This window comes from Macrosteles quadrilineatus, unplaced genomic scaffold (genome assembly GCF_028750875.1).
Source record: "Macrosteles quadrilineatus isolate MER2022 unplaced genomic scaffold, UCM_ALF_1.0 Scaffold_5__1_contigs__length_97177068, whole genome shotgun sequence".
NCBI lineage: Eukaryota > Metazoa > Arthropoda > Insecta > Hemiptera > Cicadellidae > Macrosteles > Macrosteles quadrilineatus.
Window position 1 is genome coordinate 13,097,248 of NW_026542598.1, and position 24,094 is coordinate 13,121,341.

At 35.1% G+C, this 24,094-nt stretch overlaps 1 protein-coding gene across 1 annotated transcript; it reads right to left on the reverse strand.

Moving 5' to 3' along the window:
* Positions 1–593: 593 nt before the first annotated feature.
* LOC128994451 (vesicle transport protein GOT1B) lies at positions 594–17,955 on the reverse strand. The gene is made up of 5 exons (XM_054419026.1): positions 17,648–17,955; positions 13,513–13,604; positions 13,169–13,347; positions 4,168–4,249; positions 594–816 (listed from the first exon to the last, which is right to left on the reverse strand). The coding sequence occupies exons 1-5, from the start codon at positions 17,670–17,672 to the stop codon at positions 772–774; spliced, it is 423 nt and encodes a 140-aa protein (XP_054275001.1). The 5' UTR covers positions 17,673–17,955; the 3' UTR covers positions 594–771.
* Between the last annotated feature and the right edge of the window lie 6,139 nt (positions 17,956–24,094).

A 24,094-nucleotide genomic window follows, 5' to 3' on the forward strand; every position in this document is an offset into this window, starting at 1 on the left:
AATTTAAGCACAAAGCTTTCCTCGACGTTGTTTCATACTATGCGGCTCGTTATTGAGCCGCACGGGTTCCCTAGTAGCCTAATAATAGTTGCAATTGATTTTAAAGTCAGCTGTTTGAACAATATTTCCTGTGATAAAAGAATACATACATTAGTACTGCTGTTGAACTTAACGGAAACTAAATTCATTTGGGTCAGGAAAAAGTTTGTTTGGTACAAGCAAAGTATTGCTTCGGATAGGAGAAGTAATATTTTAGGTCAAGCAAAATCATATATGTATATGATAGAATTCAAATCAATGATTTTCGTAAATCTTAGCTTGTACTTTACTTTATACACCGTCGTATTAATGAATCAAATTTTACCAAAGGGAAACAAAACATCTGTTTCGTAAACATAGGTGTATTTAAAACAAATGGTTATGGTAGAAAACCTATTACGATATTATAAAACAGATTTTAAAATGAGTACTTTATATTTAACATTGATATATACCACATCTTGTTAAACAAGTTCATTACATTTTTACAGCGTTCAATAGAATGAAATTTTCAAATACAGCTTTTGAGAGGTTTTGAGATAAATAAACTAGAATTGTCCAAACAATTGGATTATATTACAACTAGAATAACAAAAAGATATACAACACATCACAATAAAACGGTGATGGAATCAGAACATTCATATTAACACATAGTCTGGTGAGTGTGGGAGGAATGGGGAAGTTTGAGCGATTCTCGCCTCGGACCGCCAAATGGCAGCACTACCACTGTCACACAGTCGTGCGGCCTGAGTCACCAGCCAGACGATCAACTACCTACAACAGAACACTATAGAGTTATACAGCTGACTCTTACCCTTCATTGACATTGCAAAACAGAGAAAGTAAAGGATTGAAAGTAACTAGTATACTAAGCTTGTAGCAATACAATACATTCTATCACATTGTTATGTTTATCTCTAATCCAACTATTTTTATTGTTAGTTTCATACACTTTAAATAAAAAATTAGAGTTCAGATTTTTTATTTTCTTTATTTATAGTTTTAGTCTAAAATGGTTTTCATAGTTCTAAAGCAGTGTTACACAATGCCAGTAGAGCGGGCAGGTTACTTGCTTTTAATGTATGTTTGTATATATTGCTTTTATGTGTATGTAGTTATCTGAGGCAAGGAACCTGCTCGTCTACTCGCCTCGTGCAAACGTGGCTTAAGGGAAAATATATACTATGAAAAAAAGATATCTGCCAACCATGTAGACTATGAACCATAGTAATCTATTAACCATTACAGTTGGGATCCAACCTAAAAACAACCACCACTGGAGTTCCTCAGGGTTCGGTTCTGGATAGTGGATATACCTCTATTTATACTTTTCACTAATGATTTCACAACTTGATACATTGATAATGAGAATGCCAAACCGATCATGTACCCTGGTGATAAAACCTTGACTATTAAGAATGATACAACTCTTGGACTCTACACGGACATTACTGAACTAACCAATAAAGCATCAACTTGCTGTCTACAAAACAACTTAAAAACCTTGCCAATAAATCCAGCAAAAACTATAAAAAATAAATTTTACCAGAAGACAGGAGCAGATAACTTAAGCTAGGTACTAAAAACACTGTCAAAGAACAGTCCAAATTACTAGGCATGACCATTGATGCTAAACTCTCTTGTACATAACAAAGGGATAGCCTGAGCAAAAAGCTAGGATCTGGAATTTACGTAATGTGTATAATTAAATGGATAGAAGGAAAAGGAGCGACTAAGACTACATCCTATGCTTAGTAGAGTAGAGTTCTACATAAAATGTGGATTGATGGTCTGGGGTGGAACCACTGAACAGAACCATACAAGGATACTACGGCTCCAGGATAATAGCCTTAAGACTAGCTGTACCCAGTTTTGCAGAAAGCCAATAAATCACTGAAAATCATGACTGTAATATCACTAGGCCTATACATTTTTGCTGTGATTAACTATACAGACCAGAGTGAACTCACAAGTGGACTCACTCCTAAAACTCTCAATGAGCTATACTACCTTCTCCTGGGTTACCATACAACTCAATACAGCTGGAAGCCTTCCTACATGGGGTGTAAGATACTCAATAGCCTGTCCAACTACTTTAAGATCCTAAGAAATCAAGACCTGAAGAGGGAACCTAAAGATGGCTAATGGATCAACCGTACTACTCACCAAAGGAATTCTTCGATCAATATTTTTAAGCAAGATGAAAATTCAAATTTCAATCTGTAAATGACCCTATAGTATTTCTTAAAAAGTCTCAATAGAGAAATTGATTGATTGATTAATCGAGTGTTAATAAACGGGGCTTCCTGGAAGCCAAGGATTGTAACTACTTTTTGTTAAATAAAGCACCGTTTTCAATCATTTCATACATTCATTCATTTCCTTCACACACAGAAATACCTTCTTTGAAACATAATACAGTTTTTAAAATATAAATAAAATCCTTATAAAATATTTATATAACACTATTTTACATTAGGCATTTGTAATACAACACAAGTTAGTTAGTAATGACAACTAATGAGTGTACAACTAATGAGTTACTATAATAAAAATGCAGTTGGTACTGAGCAATGAAAGCACAATGGCAAAATGTAATTAACACCTATTGTAACATGGAAACTGTTAGCTTTGTACAGTTGGTATAGATGACTAAACAGCAGACCAGATTTATTGCATTGTTGTCACTTGGTCGACTTTAGTATACCCTTTTTCATCTTTTACAAGACTAGGAGTGAAGAAGCAAAATGCCTGAGACTATGTGATAGTCTTTAGTAAATTTTGCTGTTAGGATAAATGAAATATTTGTGAAACTTTACCTATTGAATGAATCAACTAATAATCTTAAACAGTTACATTGCGGTTAACACAGAAGATGCAGTCCGGAACTTTTGCAGTCCTACCAGAAGGAAGATGAGGCGGCAGCGGCGAAGAAGTACATTTTAACTCATCTGATTTTAGCGAATTTCCCATATAGGGAATAAGCTATTACCGTAGTACTCATGGTAAGACCTGGATGCGGGACCGATTTTTTTTTTCGTTTTGAGGTCCCTAGAGGCCAAAAACACCATCCGTTCAAATTCATATATTTATATATATACATATATATATATATATGTCCGTTAGCACGATAACTCGAGCAAAAACGATCCGATTTTGATGAAATTTGGTACAAACGTTTAAACCTACGTTTATTCGAACGAGTTCGCGATCCAGCATGATCGGACCATGGGAACGGGTGTTTACGGGGGTTTTATGGGGTAAAAATAGGTTTTTCCCATTTTTGACCCAAAAAACATAAAATTTAGCAATTTATTTCCAAACCATTTTGTAGAGCTTCAAAAAACAAATAATTTAGTATATTGAAGCGTTATTATGCGCCTAATGGTTACGAAGAAAATTCCAAAAAATTGTAAATTTAAAATTCCCATGTTATTCTTATGGAGAATGAGTAAACTGTTGTAGTTTGCTTGTTTATGAACATATTTTGATCAAATTTGGAAAATGTTTTTATTTCTTACTAACTATTAACATTTTACAAAAAAACAGTTTTACCCTCCCTGATGCAGCAAACCTAAGTACTTGTTAAACTAATTCTATTTAAATCGGGAATAAATGTTATATTTTTAAGTAGACATTTCAGTGTAAATCCAATCAGTCAAATGGAAATTCGCTTAGTCTGCAGGTTTGCTGCGGCGGGGGTATTTTAAGAATATTTTGTTGGGAAAATACAAAAATCCTTAAAAGAATCGTACAATTGCTGGCACCTGCTCTCTTACTATCACAAGCTGTAGTACTGATTCTATTTAAGATGCCTGTTTATCATATGGTTTTGTATGAACCAATGAGAACCATGCCCTGTTGCCAAATCTAATAATATCAGCTGATTTGAAAATATTGCTTAGTATATTTTAATTAGTGTTGTCAACAGGTGATGTGGCAAGGTCGCACGAGCCTTGTCTTGTGATTGGCTGCCACCAACTGCAAACTTTCGCGGTCCCGACTTTAGTACAAAATGCTTACAAACATGTTTGCCACCCTAGGCCGTGACTTATTTAGCCTAGTTATTGTAAATCATACCCTACAGGTCAACATTTTAATACAATATACAGTAAACCATCTTACCATACTGATTCCTGGTAGATTGAGAAAGGTTCCAAGGACTGGAACTCTTCTTAAAAAGTTTATTGCAACTGGGAAGAACCCACTGAAAGAAATAAAATTTGTCAATTTAAATTACCAATGAAAATCACAACTCAAAGGACCACAAGTCCAGGCTTCTTTGGTTACAGCTTACCTAAAATTTAAATTCAAATTTATAAAACTCAATGAGAAAGATTTAATCACAGTCTGTCCACTTTTACAGCAAATAATTTCATTCTGGACTAGAAGATACAAGTTTTATTTGGTTGTAATTGTAAAAATTGACTCATTAGTTAGTTTGAGGGCATACAAGCCTTTGTAGTATTTAAGCAGTTTTTCTTGGAATGTTAAGTAGACTATAAGTAATGTTCCAAAACTACTTTAGCCGACAACAATACCAATATCAATCTTTACACAAAATTAACTCTAGAGCCAGCTATGTGTACCTAACAAAACCTTGTAGCTTATCAGTAGGCTCAGATTTTGCATAAGGAATTAAAAAAAATAAAGCTTAGAAAATAAATAACAGGTACACAATGTAAATTGTCTATGAAAAGATAAAAAAAACATACATCACTGTCAGACGAACAACCTAATGAGGGAAATAAGTCTTCTTAGATCTATTATTATTTATTATTGTACACTTTTTTACCAACTTGGTTTAACATACCTAGTAATTAGATCAATTTAATTAGTACTACCTACACACATGTTAGACTAACCCCTAACACCAATACCGGTACATATCTTAATATTATCAACCAGAAGAATAGCATGTAAACCATGAAAGAACCTGTAGCAAATCCTACAAGATAAATTGATAAAAGTATAAATGAGTTAAAGGTAAAAGTAGTTACACAACATTAAATTAGCAATTTTGATCTGACTTTCAGCTTTCACCATGTAATATTTTATAGAAATTGTTATAAAACTTGCTATAAGTAATCTCGATTCGCAACATAGTTTAAACAAAGCTTAAGGGTATTTAAGATTGCTCTTTGAAAGACACTCTATAGGTTACGACTTACAACATTGACTTCAAGCCAAGTGTTAGAAGTGTTACACTCATACAGACAGAAAACCTACCTCAATAGCAAAGCCGACATTGGATTTTGTTTAATAGCTACAAAAGTGATAAGCTTGCCACTAATTTGACTCAGTCCAAGTGCTAAACGGACCGAACTGTGCAGGCAAATCAAAGCTACGGTCCCCAGCAAGCCCTTTACATTGAACTCCCCTAGACTTAAAAGGTTAAATATTAATACAAAGCAGATTAGCCAATGTTAATGCAAATTGTTAAATGCTTGCATGGACAAGAAAAGTGGCCATACAAATTTGTTAGGGTATAAAATAAAATAGAGAAAGAAAAATTGTTTTCTTGTAGACCATCCTCTAAATAGTCCAGGCACTGAGGGGGTTTGAGCATGCATAAAAGTCTAACGAAATTTGACTTTTGATTGTTGCTATGGGTACCTAGTATATGAAGAAAATTGATGTTGTCGCATTTCTAGGTGGTTAATAACATGGGGGGAGGGGGTGAAGTTGGGGGGACGCCCGGCGGGCCGCCGCGCACAACATAGCTTATATCTCGAGAACCAAAAGTCATATGAATACGTTAGACATGTCAAACTGTGCAGAAAAATGCATTCTACAAATAGATTATGTAGTTGTTTCACAGAAATTGACTAGAAGTTACTAAAAATCATATTTTTTAAATTTACGATAAGTATAATCAGGAGTATAATGGTTTTTGTTGTTGTTTAGAACCACTAATTTTTTAATTGACAACTTTTGAGAGTAGTACACAATAGGTAAATAGTACTTCTGTATAATGAAACTATTGCGGTACATAACTTAACAGCTATACATAAACATAACACAAACAAAGGCGCAAAACGCGTCGCGGTCATTGTTCCTGCTGCCGTAACTATTAATGGCGAGTACAGTTCAAGCTGAGACTTATATTATACTTTTAGAAAGATTGAGATTCTGAGGATTCATTTTCATATATATATATATGCAATAGTATTGAGCGACTATTATGTAGCGAGAAATATAGTTTGTAAAAGAAGAGAGTTCAAAATATATTTTGGTGGTGGATCGTTTCCATCTATCTGAGGTTGGTTATAACAATTTTATTGTAGTTTTGAAAAGGTCACAAAAATTATGTCTTCGTAAAAAAATGTTAACATTTCACATTCTGACGTAAATTACTCAGGAAATTTCGATTTCAACTACATTTAACTATATATTTTTAGAAAGAGCTTTTACTCTTAAATTATGCAGTGTAACCAGTGTAAGCTAGGAATACAATGGAAACTCCTTGTACAGTACCTAAAATTAAATTTATTTCATTAAAATGCAAAATTGATGGTCAAAGAAAAGAAACTAAGGGTTTACAATAAAAGTTTACAAAGGGTGGCAAATGGCAAATGAATTTACTAATTTAAGCTTTAGGCTAGTCCTATTACAATAGTTCTAATTTATGTTGAGGGGTTATATTGCATGGATCTTTATCTCAGGTGGGGTGATCGAGCGGCGTTTGAATTTAATCTTGTGATTATATATAGCCTAATTAAATTTTGTTTTAAAATAAAAATTATGTTCGAATTATTTTCTGATAGGATGAATTAATTAATGTTCTGAATAAGCTTCTATTTGTTTCTTGACTTTTAAATTATGGTCCAAAGTTCAAAAGTTAGGCTTAAAAATGTTCTAATGGCTTCGATCCAAGGAAAGAAAATGTCTACTGGAGTGATTTTACTAAAATTGATGTCTTCTTCACAGTTAAATATCTTGATGTTGTATAGTTATTAATGTTTGTAACAAGGACGGATTTTCTTTAATCAAATTTCACTAATTTATTCCAAATATATGCACTTTTTTATAAATTTTTATATTAAAATATGCAGTTTACAATTTATATCTTCATACTAGCTCAGCACTCATGGAAGTGAGGTAGGTTTGATGCATTGTTGCATTCACATATGTCAATGCTGACTTTATCACGTAAAATTGTAGGCCACTGTTCACACATATATTATAACAATTTTCATTTGCTATAGAACTAAATTTGAATTTTGACAAGTTATTTAAGTAAAATTATATCGAATTTGAAGCAATTTTGTTACAAAAAGTTATAGACTATTATATTTACATGAAATAAGGTTATTTGAAAATGTTCTATATTATATTGTATTGAATCAATTACCTATTGGTCTGTTTGGCCATATATTATACAAGGTTTGATAATGGGAGATGGATTAACATATTGATAAAAATAAAAAAACATATGGTAAAAATTAAATTATTCTATTGAAAATTTTTTTTGAAAATACTGAATTGTTACAGCAGTACAATATTTATTTACTGTTGATGCAATAAATTTATTTCTAATACAACAATTAAATAACATTTTGTAATTAAAATAGTTTTGTAGTTTTTTTATAATTTTATTTGTATGCGTATAAAAAAAAAAAAAACATTGATATTTCTACGTAATGAATCATATTTTACACAACCATAACATTTAAATAATATGGAAAAAACAGTATTTTTATGATTTTTGCGGGTTGATTTAGACATTTCTAATTTGCATAATCCGAAAATTTGCAAACCTCTTGCTACTACGCCTAAAAGCATTGCTGAAAAATATATCTAATATATAAAATTCTCGTGTCACAGTGTTTGTCTGCAAACTCCTCCGGAACGACTTCACCGATCGTTATAAAATTTGGTGTGTAAATTCTGTAGGTATGCGAATAGGAAGTAAACTATTTCCCGTTTCGAAATTCTTAAAAGGGCTCCGCCCCAGTGGCTTTGGAGTTTCCCATGTTAACCTTATGAGAAATGGAATTAATGAATCTTAACAGCTGTTTCAATTAAACAAGTTGGTTCTGTTCTATGATGTTAAATAGCATTAAAGTTACAAGGGTTACCAACAGGGTGCAGCACTATTATTTCTTTTACATTTATGACAACAGCTAATTTGCAATCAAAAGGTGAGTGAGCGTAGCGAACGAACTTCAACCTGGAGGCGAGTGAGCGTAGCGAACGAGCTAACCTGAAGGCAAGTGAGCGCAGCGAACGAGCTCCAACCTAAAGGTGAGTGAGCGTAGCGAACGAACTTCAACCAGGACGTGATTGAGCGATGCGAACGAGATCATCTTGAAAATTAAACGTAACGGTACTTTCTTTCCATCGGTCTGTCTTAGGGGAAACCTATAACTTAGGCGATACAAAGTTCGCCGGGTCAGCTAGTATTTTTATATTCTACATTTATCACTGAAACATAATATATAATAGAAATAGATATCTACTTATATGGGCATGTAACTGTTCTCTGGTGAAATATATGGTACCACTACAAAAGGGCCAAAATATAACCACCACTGGTACCCAGATAGGACCAAGGATTGAGAGAGAAGAAGTAAAATTATAATGCTTCGAACTTCAACTAATCAGCCGTTCAGGCCAATTTAACCCTCCGAGTGTCATGCGTCGCTGCAGCGACGCGTAACGCACTTTGTATAGTGTCGTGCGTCGCTACAGCGACTCGCGAACACTGTTTACGGCGAAGGCTCTATGACTAACTGAATCGGACTGTACGGGATTGAGTTAGGTATCGTTCTTTCCGTAATATTCTAAGCTTTCTCCAGAGGTCTGTCTCTAAGCACTATTCATTTTAGTTCCGAAAATATTGTAGCAGACAGCTGACTGAGCTGACGTGCGTGTATTTGTAAACAGCTAGGTTACCCTCGGACCGATGACTGATGTGTTTTATTACATTTATCATTGTTTTAGTGTTAAAAATCAAAAGTAGTGATATACGTGGTGCATTATAAGAAGATTTAAGTGGTTTTGAAGTGCTGGTTGATGATCCTGAAGAAGTAGGTAGTGATATTGATGTAAATTATCAGCCAGATTCCTAGCTATGGTTGGGCTATGCATTCTTAGCTAAACGCTATGTACTGAAATCTGTTTTTTGCCCATAACTTATTTATTTGCAAATCTACTTCCTTATATTATTATATATTTGTAATCCTCATAAAATTTAGAACAAAGTGGCTATTTTCAAATATTTATAGGCCTATAATTTATACAATTTCATTGAGCGCAAACTTATTTTTTTTTTAATTTTCAAAATTATACATTTTTTTTTACCTAAAAATTTTTTTTTTTTAAATCTTCCTTATGTTTTATATATAATATTGAAGCCCAAGATTTTCCAAACAAAATGGTATATAGAACAGTATAATTAACATTGTTTTTAAGCTTCTCAGATCAGTTTTAATAAAATCTTGCAAATGAGCAAAAAATAGGCTGACATTAAGGCCAAAACACGTGACACTCGGAGGGATAATTGTTAACGATTGGTGCGATGATTCGTTGCATTACTGTCAGAGACAATGAGGGGTAAAGAAAAAAATAACCTCTCTTTTTAAGTTTTGAGTAGTGGTTTTTGGTAATTAATATACTGTCGCAGGTTAATTAGTGCACACAACTCGCGTAAACAGTGTTAACGACACTCGTAGACGTTTTAAGGCACTCGCCAAGGCTTGTATTTAACATTTTCTACTCGTATCGTTTACACTACCTTAACGCGTTCGCCGAAACAGCTATTGCACCAATTGTGCAGCCTGGTCAGGTGATGGAAATGTTCAACCACCAAAATGTATTTTGAACTCTCTTCTTTTACAAACTATATTTCTCGCTACATAATAGTCGCTCAATACTATTGCATATATATATATATATGAAAATGAATCCTCAGAATCTCAAACTTTCTAAAAGTATAATATAAGTCTCAGCTTGAACTGTACTCACCATTAATAGTTACGGCAGCAGGAACAATGACCGCGACGCGTTTTGCGCCTTTGTTTGTGTTATGTTTATTGGATCTGAGGATTGTATAGCTGTTAAGTTATGTACCGCAATAGTTTCATTATACAGAAGTACTATTTACCTATTGTGTACTACTCTCAAAAGTTGTCAATTAAAAAATTAGTGGTTCTAAACAACAACAAAAACCATTATACTCCTGATTATACTTATCGTAAATTTAAAAAATATGATTTTTAGTAACTTCTAGTCAATTTCTGTGAAACAACTACATAATCTCTTTGTAGAATGCATTTTTCTGCACAGTTTGACATGTCTAACGTATTCATATGACTTTTGATTCTTGAGATATAAGCTATTTTGTGCGCGGCGGCCCCCCGGGCGGCCCCCCAACTTCACCCCCTCCCCCCATGTTATTAACCACCTAGAAATGCGACAACATCGATTTTCTTCATCTACTAGGTACCTATAGCAACAATCAAAAGTCAAATTTCGTTACACTTTTATGCATGCTCAAATCCCCTCAGCGCCTCGACTAAAAGGGGACATCATAGTTTAACAATACATACAGACCAGGGCTACTGAAAAAGAGGTTGCCGAAGACAGGTGTATGGCGTCACCTGCCCATTCATGAGCTAATAGCTTATTCCCTAAATGGGAAATTCTCTAAAACAGAGTAAATAAAACGAGAATAAAAAGTACTTAATCACACTGAACGTACACAAATTGTATTTAGTTGTCATACAGAAATATTGTATTCATAAAAAAAATTGTTTAACTGTTTAAAAATAAATAAATAAACAACCAACAACAAATTTGACAGGTGGCAGCTGTGTGAATTAAAAGCAGCACCGTCCAGATCGGCACGTGACGTAATTCACGCGTCATAGGCAACCTATTTTTCAGTAGCCGTGTATACAGGCTACAGTCCCCAGAATTTCTGTGAGACCTTCAGTGATTTTCTCTATTTTTAGCTTGGTATTTTTGAGGTCACAGGCTTGATTATACCTTGAATTTATTTAGAATTAGGTTTTTTTACTTTCCTCCCTTACAAATACTATAGTATAATTATGGAGAAAGTATTTTTTTTGTCAATTTTTTTAGTTTGAGTTTTGCCCCAAAGCAGAACAACGAGCGACGCTGCGACATTGTCGCGGACACGAAACGCCGAGAAACGCGGGCCTGCGGACACATTTACGGAGTCATAACGACGATCGCGCCGTGGCCGCGATTATTGGACCGACGATCGTACCGTGACCGCGAGTCATAACGACGATCGGGCTGTGACCGCGGAGTCATACCGACAGTCACGCCGTGACCGCAGAGTCATAACGACGATCGCGCCGTGACCGCGAAGTCCTACCGACGATCACGCTGTGACCACGAGTCATACCGACGATCACGCTGTGACCACGAGTCATACCGACGATCACGCCGTGACAGCAGAGTCCTACCGACGATCGCGCCGTGACCGCGGAGTCATACTGACGATCATGCCGTGATGGCGGAGTCATGCTGACGATCGAGCCGTGACCGCGAGTCATACCGACGATCGCGCCGTGACCGCGAGTCATGACGACGATCGCACCGTGACCGTGGAGTCATACCGACGATAACCCCGTGACCGCGGAGTCATACCGACGATCGCGCCGTGACTGCGAGTCATGACGACGATCGCCCCGTGACCGTGAGTTCTACAGAAGATCACCCCGTGACCCGCGAGTCACAAGTTTCTATAGGTACCTGTAAATTGTTACCCATTTTTTGGTTTTTATAGATCAGTGCCACAAATGGTAAAAATTGATTTCGTATGTCTTTTTTGGTAACTGCAATACAGTACTTTTTTATGCACAGAAAAAAATCCTGTCCCATCCCGTCCCAAAAATCGGGAAGGAAATAAAAATCCCGTCCCGTCCCGTACCGAACTAAAATTTCAATCCCGTCCATCCCTAGTGTGTTTATATAAAGAAACTATAGTACATTTAAAGTTTTACTTCTGAAGACCTTGTTAACACTTGTTAAGGTATGTGTATATATATACGTATTTAAAAAAAAGTAAATTTAAATAACCTGATTATGCCTACCCCTTAATAGTTTTTTAGTTTTTTGTTTTAAAAGTAGGCTATACAAGTTATTGAAATTTACTTATTTTATTTAACTATATTACTAGTAGCCCTAAAGAGTCAATATATATATATATACCGGTATATAAGTCATTATTTAGCTTTTTAGTTTTAGCGCTTGCGGACACATTTTGAGGTTTTCACAGGCCGTTGCAGACACGTAGGAACCATTCTGCTTTGGGGGAGTTTTGGATGGAAATATCTGTTTTGAGTCCCTCTAAAACCAAAAGAGTGGTTTTCAAAGTGATGTATGTGTCTGTATGTGTGCGTGTGGATGTGTACAGAGCTGCAGACTACACCTGTTGTCCAGCATTGATGACATTTGGTATGTGGCTACTAATCCATGGTATCTCCAGGTTTTTTTTACTTTCTCCCCTTATGTATAGAAAGTATTGTTTTCGTAAACATTTTTGAGTTTTGGGCGGATAGATCCGTCTAAACCCAATACAGATACATCTGTCTGCATGTGTGGATGTGTAGGTACAGAGCTACAGATCACACCTGTCTATTCTGGCTTTTAAAGAAATTTGGTATGTGGGTACTATATCCATAGTATCTCCAGAAGTTTTAATTTTTTCAAATTTTTATTTTTAAGAGTGATTTTTCTACAAAAAACCCATTCAATAAGGGAAAAATCTAATTTTACAAAAATTGCTATCAAAATTAGCGTTAAAACGTTTTGTAAATTATGTGATTATCCCATAAAATAACGGAAAAATCTGATTCTTTATAAATGGCTCTGAGATCGATTTTAGTTAAAATTTTTAAATATTATGGTCCTTATGATTCTAAATAAATGGTACCACCCTCATAATTGTAAGAATCATGGTTTAAAAGTTATTGCAGCTTTAACTTTCCCCTAAAATATCGTAGCTACTCCCCCAGCTTACCCGCGATAAAGGTTGTTGACAAGCTAAAGGAAGAAAGTATGAGTCAATTTGCTGATACTGTTAACTTAAACCTAAGTGGATCAATTAATGACATAAGGTTATTCTTACAATTAGAGTAAATAAACCTACCTAAATAATAGCACAAATCCATACAGCTCTAGGAGTGTGCCAACAAAGGCCCACCCATACAGAATTATTACAATCCCTCCAAAAAATGCAATGGATGCTCTTGTTTTGTGCCTCTGAAAGAAAAACCTGAATGTCCGTTCGAAACCAATAACTGCTGCTAAGCCAGCAACAAATAGAATCTGGAAAAAAACAATGTAAATTAATAACAAGAGTGGTTTTTTTGAACTGAGGTGCTAGAACTAATATTAATTAGTAGCCCACTGTGAGCAAATAAGGAAAATTAGGCTAATTATTTTTAAGAAATAACATTCACAAAGTTTTGCGTTTGGTTCTCAAAAACTTACATTGCCAATAGCTAGGAGGCCACGATCAAAGAGCAAAATAACTCCTAGGAATAGGAAAAATACTCCAAAACCAGCGAGTCCAACTCCAATCTCTGGAAGCAAAAAAACTCACTTTAAAAAGATACTAAATATTGTAGTCAGCAATGTTATACAAATTAACTAAATAGCGTTGACTTTATATCTACGTGTAGATATAAAGTCAAGTCAATGCTAATAGCTAGAGGCAGCTTTTCGAGGTTTCCTAGAAAAATATGTATCAATTTAGCTAATTTTTCTCAGCTCATCACATATCCCCATATACAGTAAGTTTTATGCATGATGTATGTGTAATGAAATGTAGGTGTTGGTTTGCCTGTCGAACTTCCAAATGAGGCATGTTTTGGGCCCATTTTCGAATCTGGTCAGACCAACAGTTGGCACGAGACATCCGTACGGACAGAAAATTATTGTCGGGCCAAGCTTGGATCGTGTTGAGTCGAACGGAGCACAAATTCCTGCGACCACGGAGAGCGTTTGTACGAAGATGCTCGAACGAAAATTGACGATTTAACTGTGATCGTGGGATACAATGATGTCCCATGACCACGGAAGAAGTTTTTAACTTCCAAAGATTCTCTAGATTTTGCCACAACTACTGAAGATGTTTTCAAGTTTGCCGTGACCGTGGAAGATATTTATGGTTTCGCGGAATATGTTCTCGAACTTGCTGTGACTACTGAAGACGTTCTCAATCTTACTGTGACCGCGGAAGACGTTCTCGATCTTACCTTATCTACGGATGTCAATCGTAATTTCCCCGTCACCGCAGACTAAACCAGGTTTTCCCGGTGCAAGTTGAAAATTTCCAAATAGTACATATCTGATTCAATAAATTTATGGAAACTTCCGGGGGGATGGAATGTCTAGTTCTATCAACAGTCAAAAGAATTACCTGCCAATTTAATAATATTTCAATACTACAAATAACCTTTTCTATGCTACTAAGCCTTCACCAAAACCAAAATAATTTAATTAATGTGTTAAAACATGCCTACCACCACCATTTCTCTAAAACTTAGACAACACCAAAATCTTTAGCCTAGAATAACAGTTAAGTCTTGATTATCCAACTTGAAATTTTAGCTAACCAAAGTTAGTTGTCGACATACAAGTACGGTAGCCTACTGTAAGAGCGTACAACTGTATTTAAATGAGCGTACATGTAGTATAAATGTACACTGTAGAGGGTGCATGGAGTCAACACTGTACGTAGAACCTGAACAAACTCGAAAGATACGCATTTGGCTTAAATTCACACACTACGCTCAACTATATTTTCCCTTCGTTTTTGCATGCTTAATACAGTAGGTATCAAATTGGATTAAAAATACATCACAGTCCACCGATGTGTTGCATCATCAGATCCTCATACCTGCATTCCTTCCTGCTGCCTACCTCGCGGCTTAGTGCTAATGAAGAAAGTTTGGCGAGTGGTTGTGAATAGTTTTATCTTAATATTTTACTGTTTTAGTATCGGTGTTTTAACTTTGTTGTTGATTATTTATAAATGATTATGACTTTTAAAATGATCAAGTTTTAAGAGTGATAGGGCTAATTATCAAACAAATAATTTTTAAATTGTTTATGTTTATAAATAGTTTTTAACGACAGTTTTCAAATACTTTCCATGGCTTATTTTTTGCACCCTGATCTTGCCTTGGTGGGTTTCAGTAGGATAATCGAGACTCAACGGTACACAAGATGCAAAAGATTGGCTAGGATATTTTGCGTCAATGCTTCCAGGATGGTTTACCAACAACCAATGGTGTTAAGAGGATTTGAATGCCCAAAGGGTTGAAAAGAGTTACTCACTACGAGTACGTCGTCTTCTCAACCTATACATTTCTGTGTACACATAACATCATTATGTGATCTTCAATGATTTTTGATTCTCTGCTACAATAGATATTCTACATACACCAAAATAAATGTTAGGTCTATAATCATAAGCCAAGCCAAAATCAAATCAACAATCCACTCTATTTGGCTGTAGGCCTAGTTTTATTTAATTTAGACATTCTACAGTTAAGAGACACAATTAGAAGAGTCAACCTTGTAGCTTAATTTACAACATCGAGAATTAAGCCTACGTCTAATTCAATTATTGTTGAACTTTATATAGGTACCCTATTTGCATCCTAAATGATATGTATGTATAATGTATTATATGTAGGCCTATACGAGGGGCATTTTTAAGTAAGACCCCCCTTGTATTGGGTAAGTAACCCTCACCCATTTCATTAGTGTCATAAACTTCAGTCATCTGATGATAAATGTCAGCAGGATGTTTCTTGCAATCAAAAAACACATCACTGACCTTATCTCACATGTGGCAGGAGATTCAATAGTTAAAAACAAAATATTGATATAGGCCTACAGCGAGGCGTACATATGTCAGCTACAGAGCTGCAAATGATGACATTCTGTTGACAAATGATGTTAGTAAGTAAAAGCTGCCTCACTGCAGCATGCACACAAACTACAGAGCTATCTACACCCACAAACAGCAAACATCCATTAGGCTACTTGAAAAATGCCCCTCAAAATTATTTAATTGCTATGCTAAGACATTTTGTTTTAAAATACAGTTAGACTTCAAAGAAGAAAGGAGGAAAGACAAAATGCAGTTTAAGGTAATTTTATTGTTCCATGTAAAAGACACAATAAATAGGTAGGTACAATTTATGAAAGGGTTTATCGTGTATTAATATTAAAACAATATTTAAAAGCCGTTTTTATCAGGTCGCTAACAGTCCCTATCACACCATAGATTTAAACTTGAAGCATTGGATGAAATTTAAAAATAAAAGTAAATAGGCCTAAACTGTTACCTATGTTGCACAAAAATTTTCTTAAGTTATGTCTTTACTTTAACAATGGATATCAAGGTTATTGTGCTGCACTGTTGTGACAACAATCTTCTTCCGTTTTTTTATTGCTGATGCTCAGGTCGCTGACGTTATTGACCTATTGTTATACCTGATTATTCTTTGTTTCATCGCAGATCCTGCAGATTTAGATGTAAAATGAGTCTGTAATTGTTTTACTCATCCTTGTTTCAAATTAATCTATTTTCTTACCAGTACTTTGGGGATGAGAATATTATATTTCTATGGGTCGGATCGCTAATGTTTTCTAACATCAATATTAATACTAAAACAAGATAATTTGAAGATGTGTGCTTTAGGCCTACTGTTTGGTTACATAACTAGGAGATGAGTTATTGTTTATATTTAGATTGTATTATTTGGTTAAACTAGGTTTTAAATGACTGAAATAACAAGAAACAAATAGGGTACGACCTCTACAGAATTAACAAAAACTGTCTTTATAATATGTACCTATTATTTATTGTCAAAATTTCAAAACCAAGTTTAGGTTTCGGGAGGAAATATCCGCGCTTCTGCTGGGGTAACTTATTAGCTTACCATTTGGGGCCCAGTAGAACCCAAAAAATTGGTTTTCAATGTCTTTGAGTGTCGTGTGTGTAAGGTAGGTACCTAAGTTATGTGTATCCCTACATGTAGCCTCCTATGTGTGTGTGTGGATGTTTACAGAGCTACAGATTTAAGTATCTGTGTAGTCTACTTACTGACACTCAGTAGTAAATCTGTTAACAGGTTCACTACCAGCCAACACACTCCTATATGTAGTCTACTGACTCTCGGTAGAGAATATGTCAACAGGTTTAACGGCGTCGCAACTCCCCTGTGTACACACTATTGACAGTCGGTGAGCCTCAGAGTTGATATGTTAAAAAGTCCTAGATGTACAAAGTACTGTAAGGCATATTTTTTCAGTCGAATGACAATAATTTATGTCTAGGCAATAGCCTATTAGGCCTATATTGTCTTATATTTTGTCTGTTTTCCAATTTTCAGGATTTTATGGTTTCGGAATGACAAGAGTTTAACTTGAGCTTAAACCATCAACCTGCAGTTATTTTAAATAGAGAAGCAGTGTGAATTGTATTACAAATATTTAAATAGGCCTGACCATTTTCTTTGACGTTCAGTAAAGTTTAATAAGCAGTGAACTTAGGCCTAGTCCTAATTAATTAATACCTTTAAGTTATAATAGGAATAGGCTTACTTACTTTGCACATCTGTTATCTCAAACATCTTGAAATACTTTGGTAGGTAATAAATTTATATACACACAATTTAAAATTCAGTCCACGATATTTTTAGTTATGAAATCGCCGAGCCTATTATCTCACAAACACTTTTTAAAACATGTCATCTTCGAATACATGTTGTTTGAATGTTTAGCTAAACACACTTGTGATCCTAAGAAATAGGAACTGGAATTTTAAATCATTTTAATACTATGAATTTTAATTGTAAATGTAGGAAACTGCTTAGAATTTAAATCCCTTTGAAGAGTTGCTATTTTAGAGGTTAGAGACGTCACTTCAGACAACCGGACTACGGAATGGGAATGGGCACACGGAAGGGACTAAGGCTAAAGGTGTAGTGACGTCATATCTCTAGTGGTTAATCTCTTCTCTTGAGGCGACACGATCGTGGGGTCCCAGTTTATCGACATCCCAAAAGATCGACACTGAAATAGTCCCACTTTGTCGACAACTCAAAATGTCGACAGTGTCGGTAATATGGGATGTCTGTAAAGTGGGATGTTGGTTATGTGGGATGTCTGTTATGTGGGACGGTTGTGTAAATTTTCCCACTTTATCGACACGCAAAATGTCGACAAGCAAAACAGATCGACAAAGAGCGGGAGATTCAAATTGAAGGTGAACAGCTCTTGCTGAACAGCTCGGTTGAGTCCGGATGCATATGTAATGGAGAGTCGTTCTTTTTCTTAACTCCGAACGACTTCTATTCACCGCGCTTGCAGTCTCCTTCAAATTTGGCAATGCTATCCCAACTATCATGTGTATATAAATTGTGTTCTGTTGTTTGAAGGCTTTAAAATAATCTGACATTTTGTCAAACTTGTATTATTATACTGTTTTTTTTTCGTGGAAGAAGGTAGTTAAGACTTGCTACCTAGGCCAAATTTTGCTTGAGGATGATTATGATATCCATCCAAAGTTTTTTCAATCATAAATTTATATGAAATAGAAATATATAACGATATAGTAAATAGCTTTTTCATTTAACTTGCTAGCTTAGTGTTAAAACAGATCAACCCAAATAACAATTTTACGTTCTCCAGAACTTACATCGGAAATGAGGAAATGAAAAACTGCGTTAATTTTCCTAAACAAACTGCAGATGCTTTGATTCTTTTGTTAACCTTTCCATTACCAATATGGCAATCCATAAAAAGCAGTGACAACATAACATTTTGCAATTTCTTTCCAAACTATTTTGGAGAGCTTTAAAACAAATTATTTAGTATATTGAAGCATTGTTATGCGCCTAATGGTTACGGAGAAAACTCAAACAGTTTAAAACTTAAACGGGCTCGAACGGGAAATTTCGTTACAACATACTGACTATACATCACTGCATTTACCTAGCAGTGTAGCCATGCTGCGGAAGGAAAGTTGAAATCAGGGGCGTAGTCCAGCTGAATTGAATTAAAAATCATTATTTTTAGCCTTAGCCAATCTATTACCGACCCTCTACGACCAACACCAAACTATACGTGACATTTGTTGTTCTACTACTTTTACTGAACCTCTTAAATTTTATCTCTAAGGTAGTATGTGTTAAAATGAAATTGTATTAGTTAAATAATCATTTGTCTAAAGAAATTTAACTTAAGTTAAATTTAACGTTCGTTGGTACCATTTTATTAAAACGAAAGGTTCGTAATTGTTTAAAAGTTGTTATTTGAGTGGAAATTAAATCGTAAAAGAAATTCATAATCATATTCTTAATTCATTTCTAAAGATTTGGATAGTTAAAAATATACTGTAATATGCTAACTGGCTAATGGTTTTTCATGATTTTTCACAGTTAGTAGGACTGCTGTCGGTGGACACGGTCATACCGATTATGACGGAGGGTGAGGACAATTGGACCTGTGTGTCACATTATATCCAGGGTATTCTCCGCGCCAAGAAGATCGACCTTGACCGGGAGGGAGGGCTCGAACTGCACTCACGGTCAGTCCCTGGTCCTAATCCAACTATGGAACTGCACTCACGGTCACTTTGAGCCTTTCTGGGGGTACTGGAACTGCACTCACGGTCAGTTTTTAATTAGCCTATATCACATTGTGCAACACCATGATTAAATTGATAAAAACTTATTAAATTAGTTGAAATATATTGAAAAGTTTTGATTAAATTAATCCAAACGTCAAAAAATAAACTTACTACTGACATTGTAAAAAATACACATATATATGTGCACAGAAAATTCTAGCATAGTATTTACGATAACATGATAAGCTATATTCTTATTATAACGAAGCTGCTTTTGTAAAGGTTTCTTGTTGGGCGCGAATATTTTGGGGATTTACAGCGTATTTCCAAAGGGGGAGGTGGGAATGTCCAGCGAGATGGTTCTTTTGGTAGCGTCACCACATTCCATCCCCATTGTTCGTACATGACTCATTTACCTGTTGTGCCAATATACACTTCCCTTTCTAGTCAGTTTCAGTTTCAGACTAGAGCTGGTGTGATCTGTTTCCGAAGGTATGAGTAGTGCGCCGTGTGATACGGTTAAGATGTTTAGTGAGAGGGGGCGGGAGTTATTAATATTTAGTCATTATAAGTTTTATAAAAGCCGTTTAACGACTCAGGGACAAAAGTGGAGATGTTGTAAGAGGGGTTGTACGGCAAGAATATACATCAACTCTACGAACGACACGTTGCCTGTTGGGGACCATAACCACCCTGCGAGTGAAATTTTGCATCGACAGTTCGTGTCTAATAGTGTAAAAAGAAAAGCTGAGGGCGATTTACTAGATATGCCGGCAAAAATCGTTAGGCGAGAAATTGTAAGTGCTCCTCCAGATATACAAACTAAGCTAACCCGGTACGATGTGTGCCGTATAAAGCATAATTTATACCACAGAAAGCGGCAAGAATATCCACCTCTACCAAAAGAAAGGCGTGACGTCCACGAAGCGCTGGAGTGCCTGAAGATCGAAAGTAATGAGAAAGAGAACATGCTCATGAGCAATGACAAAAAATCTAATATTATAATTTTTTCAACGAAAAAAAATTTGGATTATCTGGCTAAAAGTAAAACAATTTTCATGGATGGAACTTTTTCTTACAGTGTCCGTTTTTTCACTCAGATGTTTACGGTGCACATTGTGGAAAATGGTAACTACGTACCCTTAGTCTTCAGTTTGTTACCGGACAAAGAAACCAAAACTTATTCTGCGTTTTTTAGTAAATTATTGGAATTGTGCTGTGAACATGGAGTGGTGCTGTCTCCGGAAAACATCGTCGTGGACTTCGAATCCGCTATACATAACGCTGTTTGCCAAGTTTGGCCAACAGCAAAACTTACAGGTATGTTTGATTTTTTTTATTTTAGACGTATTTATTATTCTTTTTTAGCTGAACCTGCATACATATATTAAATCAATAAAGTCTCAATACACGTGTTAGTAAAATGGATTTTATATCTCGTATAACAGCAAAATTACAATGTTTAATCTCACTAAGTGTATGTAATACTAGTTGACCCCCGCGATTTATAATTTAATTTTTCATTATAAAAAGGAAATTACGTATTTATCATGAAAAGTAATGAAGTTATTTTAAAGCTTCAGGAAATGTGTTCTCTACCATTATATTTTGCGTATGTAATTTACGCGCTCCAATAAAACCAAGGATTGGCACATTTAGCCATTGTATTAAACTTTGAAACTTTACATACTTGCCAACTGCTTTATCCTCACGATAATGCTATAGTTTATTTTCCATTTTGTAAATAATTTATAATTTATTTCACTATTTAAAAACAACACTACCGAAATCATGACATAAAACCGAAAGGTCGCTGGAAACTTTTTTATATTTTGGTCAGAGTCTTTTGACCTGCGGCAAAGTTGTAGGTTATGAATCAAATTTAATTTTTCGTTTCAAGATTTTTTTTCTAAAGTGCACTGTTTTGCTCGTGTAGCACTCAGAACGACGCGTCAGTGGAGATTTCTGAACGGCTCAGGTTATTTCCTATAAAGGAAATTACTGTACTTTGTTTATTTTGTTTGTAATATTAAGAAGAAATATTTTTACTTAAGATTGTGCGTTATATTTGGTTTAAGGTGGGTTTGCTGTTAGATTAAATGTCAAAGCAATAATATATTAGTTTTTAGCGAATTTCCCACATAGGGAATAAGCTATTACCGTAGTACTCATGGTAAGACCTGGACCCGGGACCGATTTACTTTTTCGCCTAGAGGCCAAAAACACCATTCGTTCAAATTCATATATATATATGTGTGTGTGTGTGTGTCCGTTAGCGCGATAACACGAGCAAAAATCATCCGATTTTGATGAAATTTAGTACAAACGTGTAAACCTACGTTTATTCGAACGAGTTCGCGAACCAGCATGATCGAACTATGGGAACAGAGGTTTATTGGGGGTTTTATGAGTTAAAAATTGGTTTTTCCTATTCTTGACCCTAAAAACTTAAAATTTAGCAATTTCTTTCCAAACCATTTTGTAGAGCTTAAAAAAATAAATAATTTAGTATATAGAAGCGTTATTATGCGCATAATAGTTACGGAGAAAATTCCAAAAATCTGTAAAATAAAATTCCCATATTATTCTTATGGAGAATAAGTAAGTTAAACCATTGACTATTGGATACAGAAGAAGACATCCCATCTATATGGATCAGCTGTCGGCAATTTTTTTACTAAAAAAGAATGTACTTGTGTGAGCCAGTCACAGATTGCACTAGTGGCTAAAGCTCTATTTTGTACCTTATTTTTTTACTGGCATAGTTGCTGGGTCACAACAGTTGCTATAGCTCATAATAAGTCATTCCATTAATTTGACTTGGTAAGAAACATTTTGTATTCGACAGAAATAAGTCATTTAGATCAGCGCAATCTGTTGGTGGCTAACATCAACCACGACGAATTTAATAAAAAAAACTGGTGACAACTTTAACATGGGAATGGAATGTAAGGGTACAGGCTTCTCTATTTTCACCCCACGCTGTAAATAAAACATGTGATTGTAATTTCTTCCATTCGTTTTGATTTTCTGTTTATATTTTGTTGTTATTTCGTCGCCAACATGGCAACGCATAAAGCCCATGTTATTTTTTTTTAATTTCAAATCCATTTTTTGTGCTTATATTTGAGCCTATTTTAATTTTTAAAGGTATTCTGCACTTCTACAGGAAAATATCTTTCTAACGGTATGCGTGGATTTTCTCTGCGATGCACACGAGCTGAGAAAAAAGGTTTTAAAGAAACATGCTTGCCTATTAATATATAGATATAGATATTAATATATAGATAGATTGGATAAAGTAAGACAGAGGACGGAATAAACAGATGACTTTTTATTACTGGCTAGCGAAGCGTTCAGCCGTGAAAGACCGATTTTTGACCGTGAGTGCAGTTCCATATGGCTTAGGCGGGCGACCCTTCCAACCCTTGTAAATTCCTTTGACCGTGAGTGCAGTTCGATGTCAGCCGACCGGGATGCGGTGTAGGTCATTAAGAATCTAAATGCCAGAAACGGTGCGAGCCCTGTGGGCTTAGGTCACATGTGGCCTGACTTGAAGTAATGTGACAAACAATTCCAGGTCTGTGTCCAACAGAGTAGAGGGGGTTTTTTAGTGAGTAGTCTGATAATTTTCAGGAGTCTCACACTACAGGCTGGCTACCTGTGTGCGTAAAAGCATTTTCCCTCCTCTCCCTAAAAAAAAAAATGGTTTTTCATGATCTTGTATTTCTGTAGCAGTCAGTCTTCCAGTCACTTAACTGCATTCTCCGTAAAAAATATAACACTTTATAGATAAAACATTAAATTTAATGTACTTTTTCCATAGGACGTCATTACAAAATGTAACAACGTCTATATGAGTTTTGCATGTGTCATCATAATGAAAACCAGTGGCGTAACAAATTTTTACGGGCCCCCTGCAAACTTATTTTTTGGGCCCCCCTCTCATGAGTTATTTTATAGACCACCGATACAACATAATCAAACGCCCCCCCCCCCTCCCCCCAGACTTATTTTTGGACCACCGATACAATGATCAAACAGATTAATCATAAAAAGAGTGGTAAATAAATTATGAAAAAATATTAAATAAAAAATTAAATTATTCAATTATGGTTTATGTTCCATAAAAGGGTGTTTTAAGTATTTCAGTCGTGGTTTGATGAAAGTGTTACATCACTACATTATTATATCAATATTAGTGTTTGTAAATAGTTTTGAAATCAAATAAAAAAAAAAACTTTATTTTCCATCGGTCTATCAGAATGTTTATATCAAGGAGGTTAAAAATTTTGCATTTAATTTATCACAGATGTTATCCATATTTATTAGCCTGATAATTATACTAATTCGTTAATTACAAGGCAAAAATGTGGTTCGAATTCCTCTATTAACCCCCATAGGCCCCAGTTGCTTTTGCTG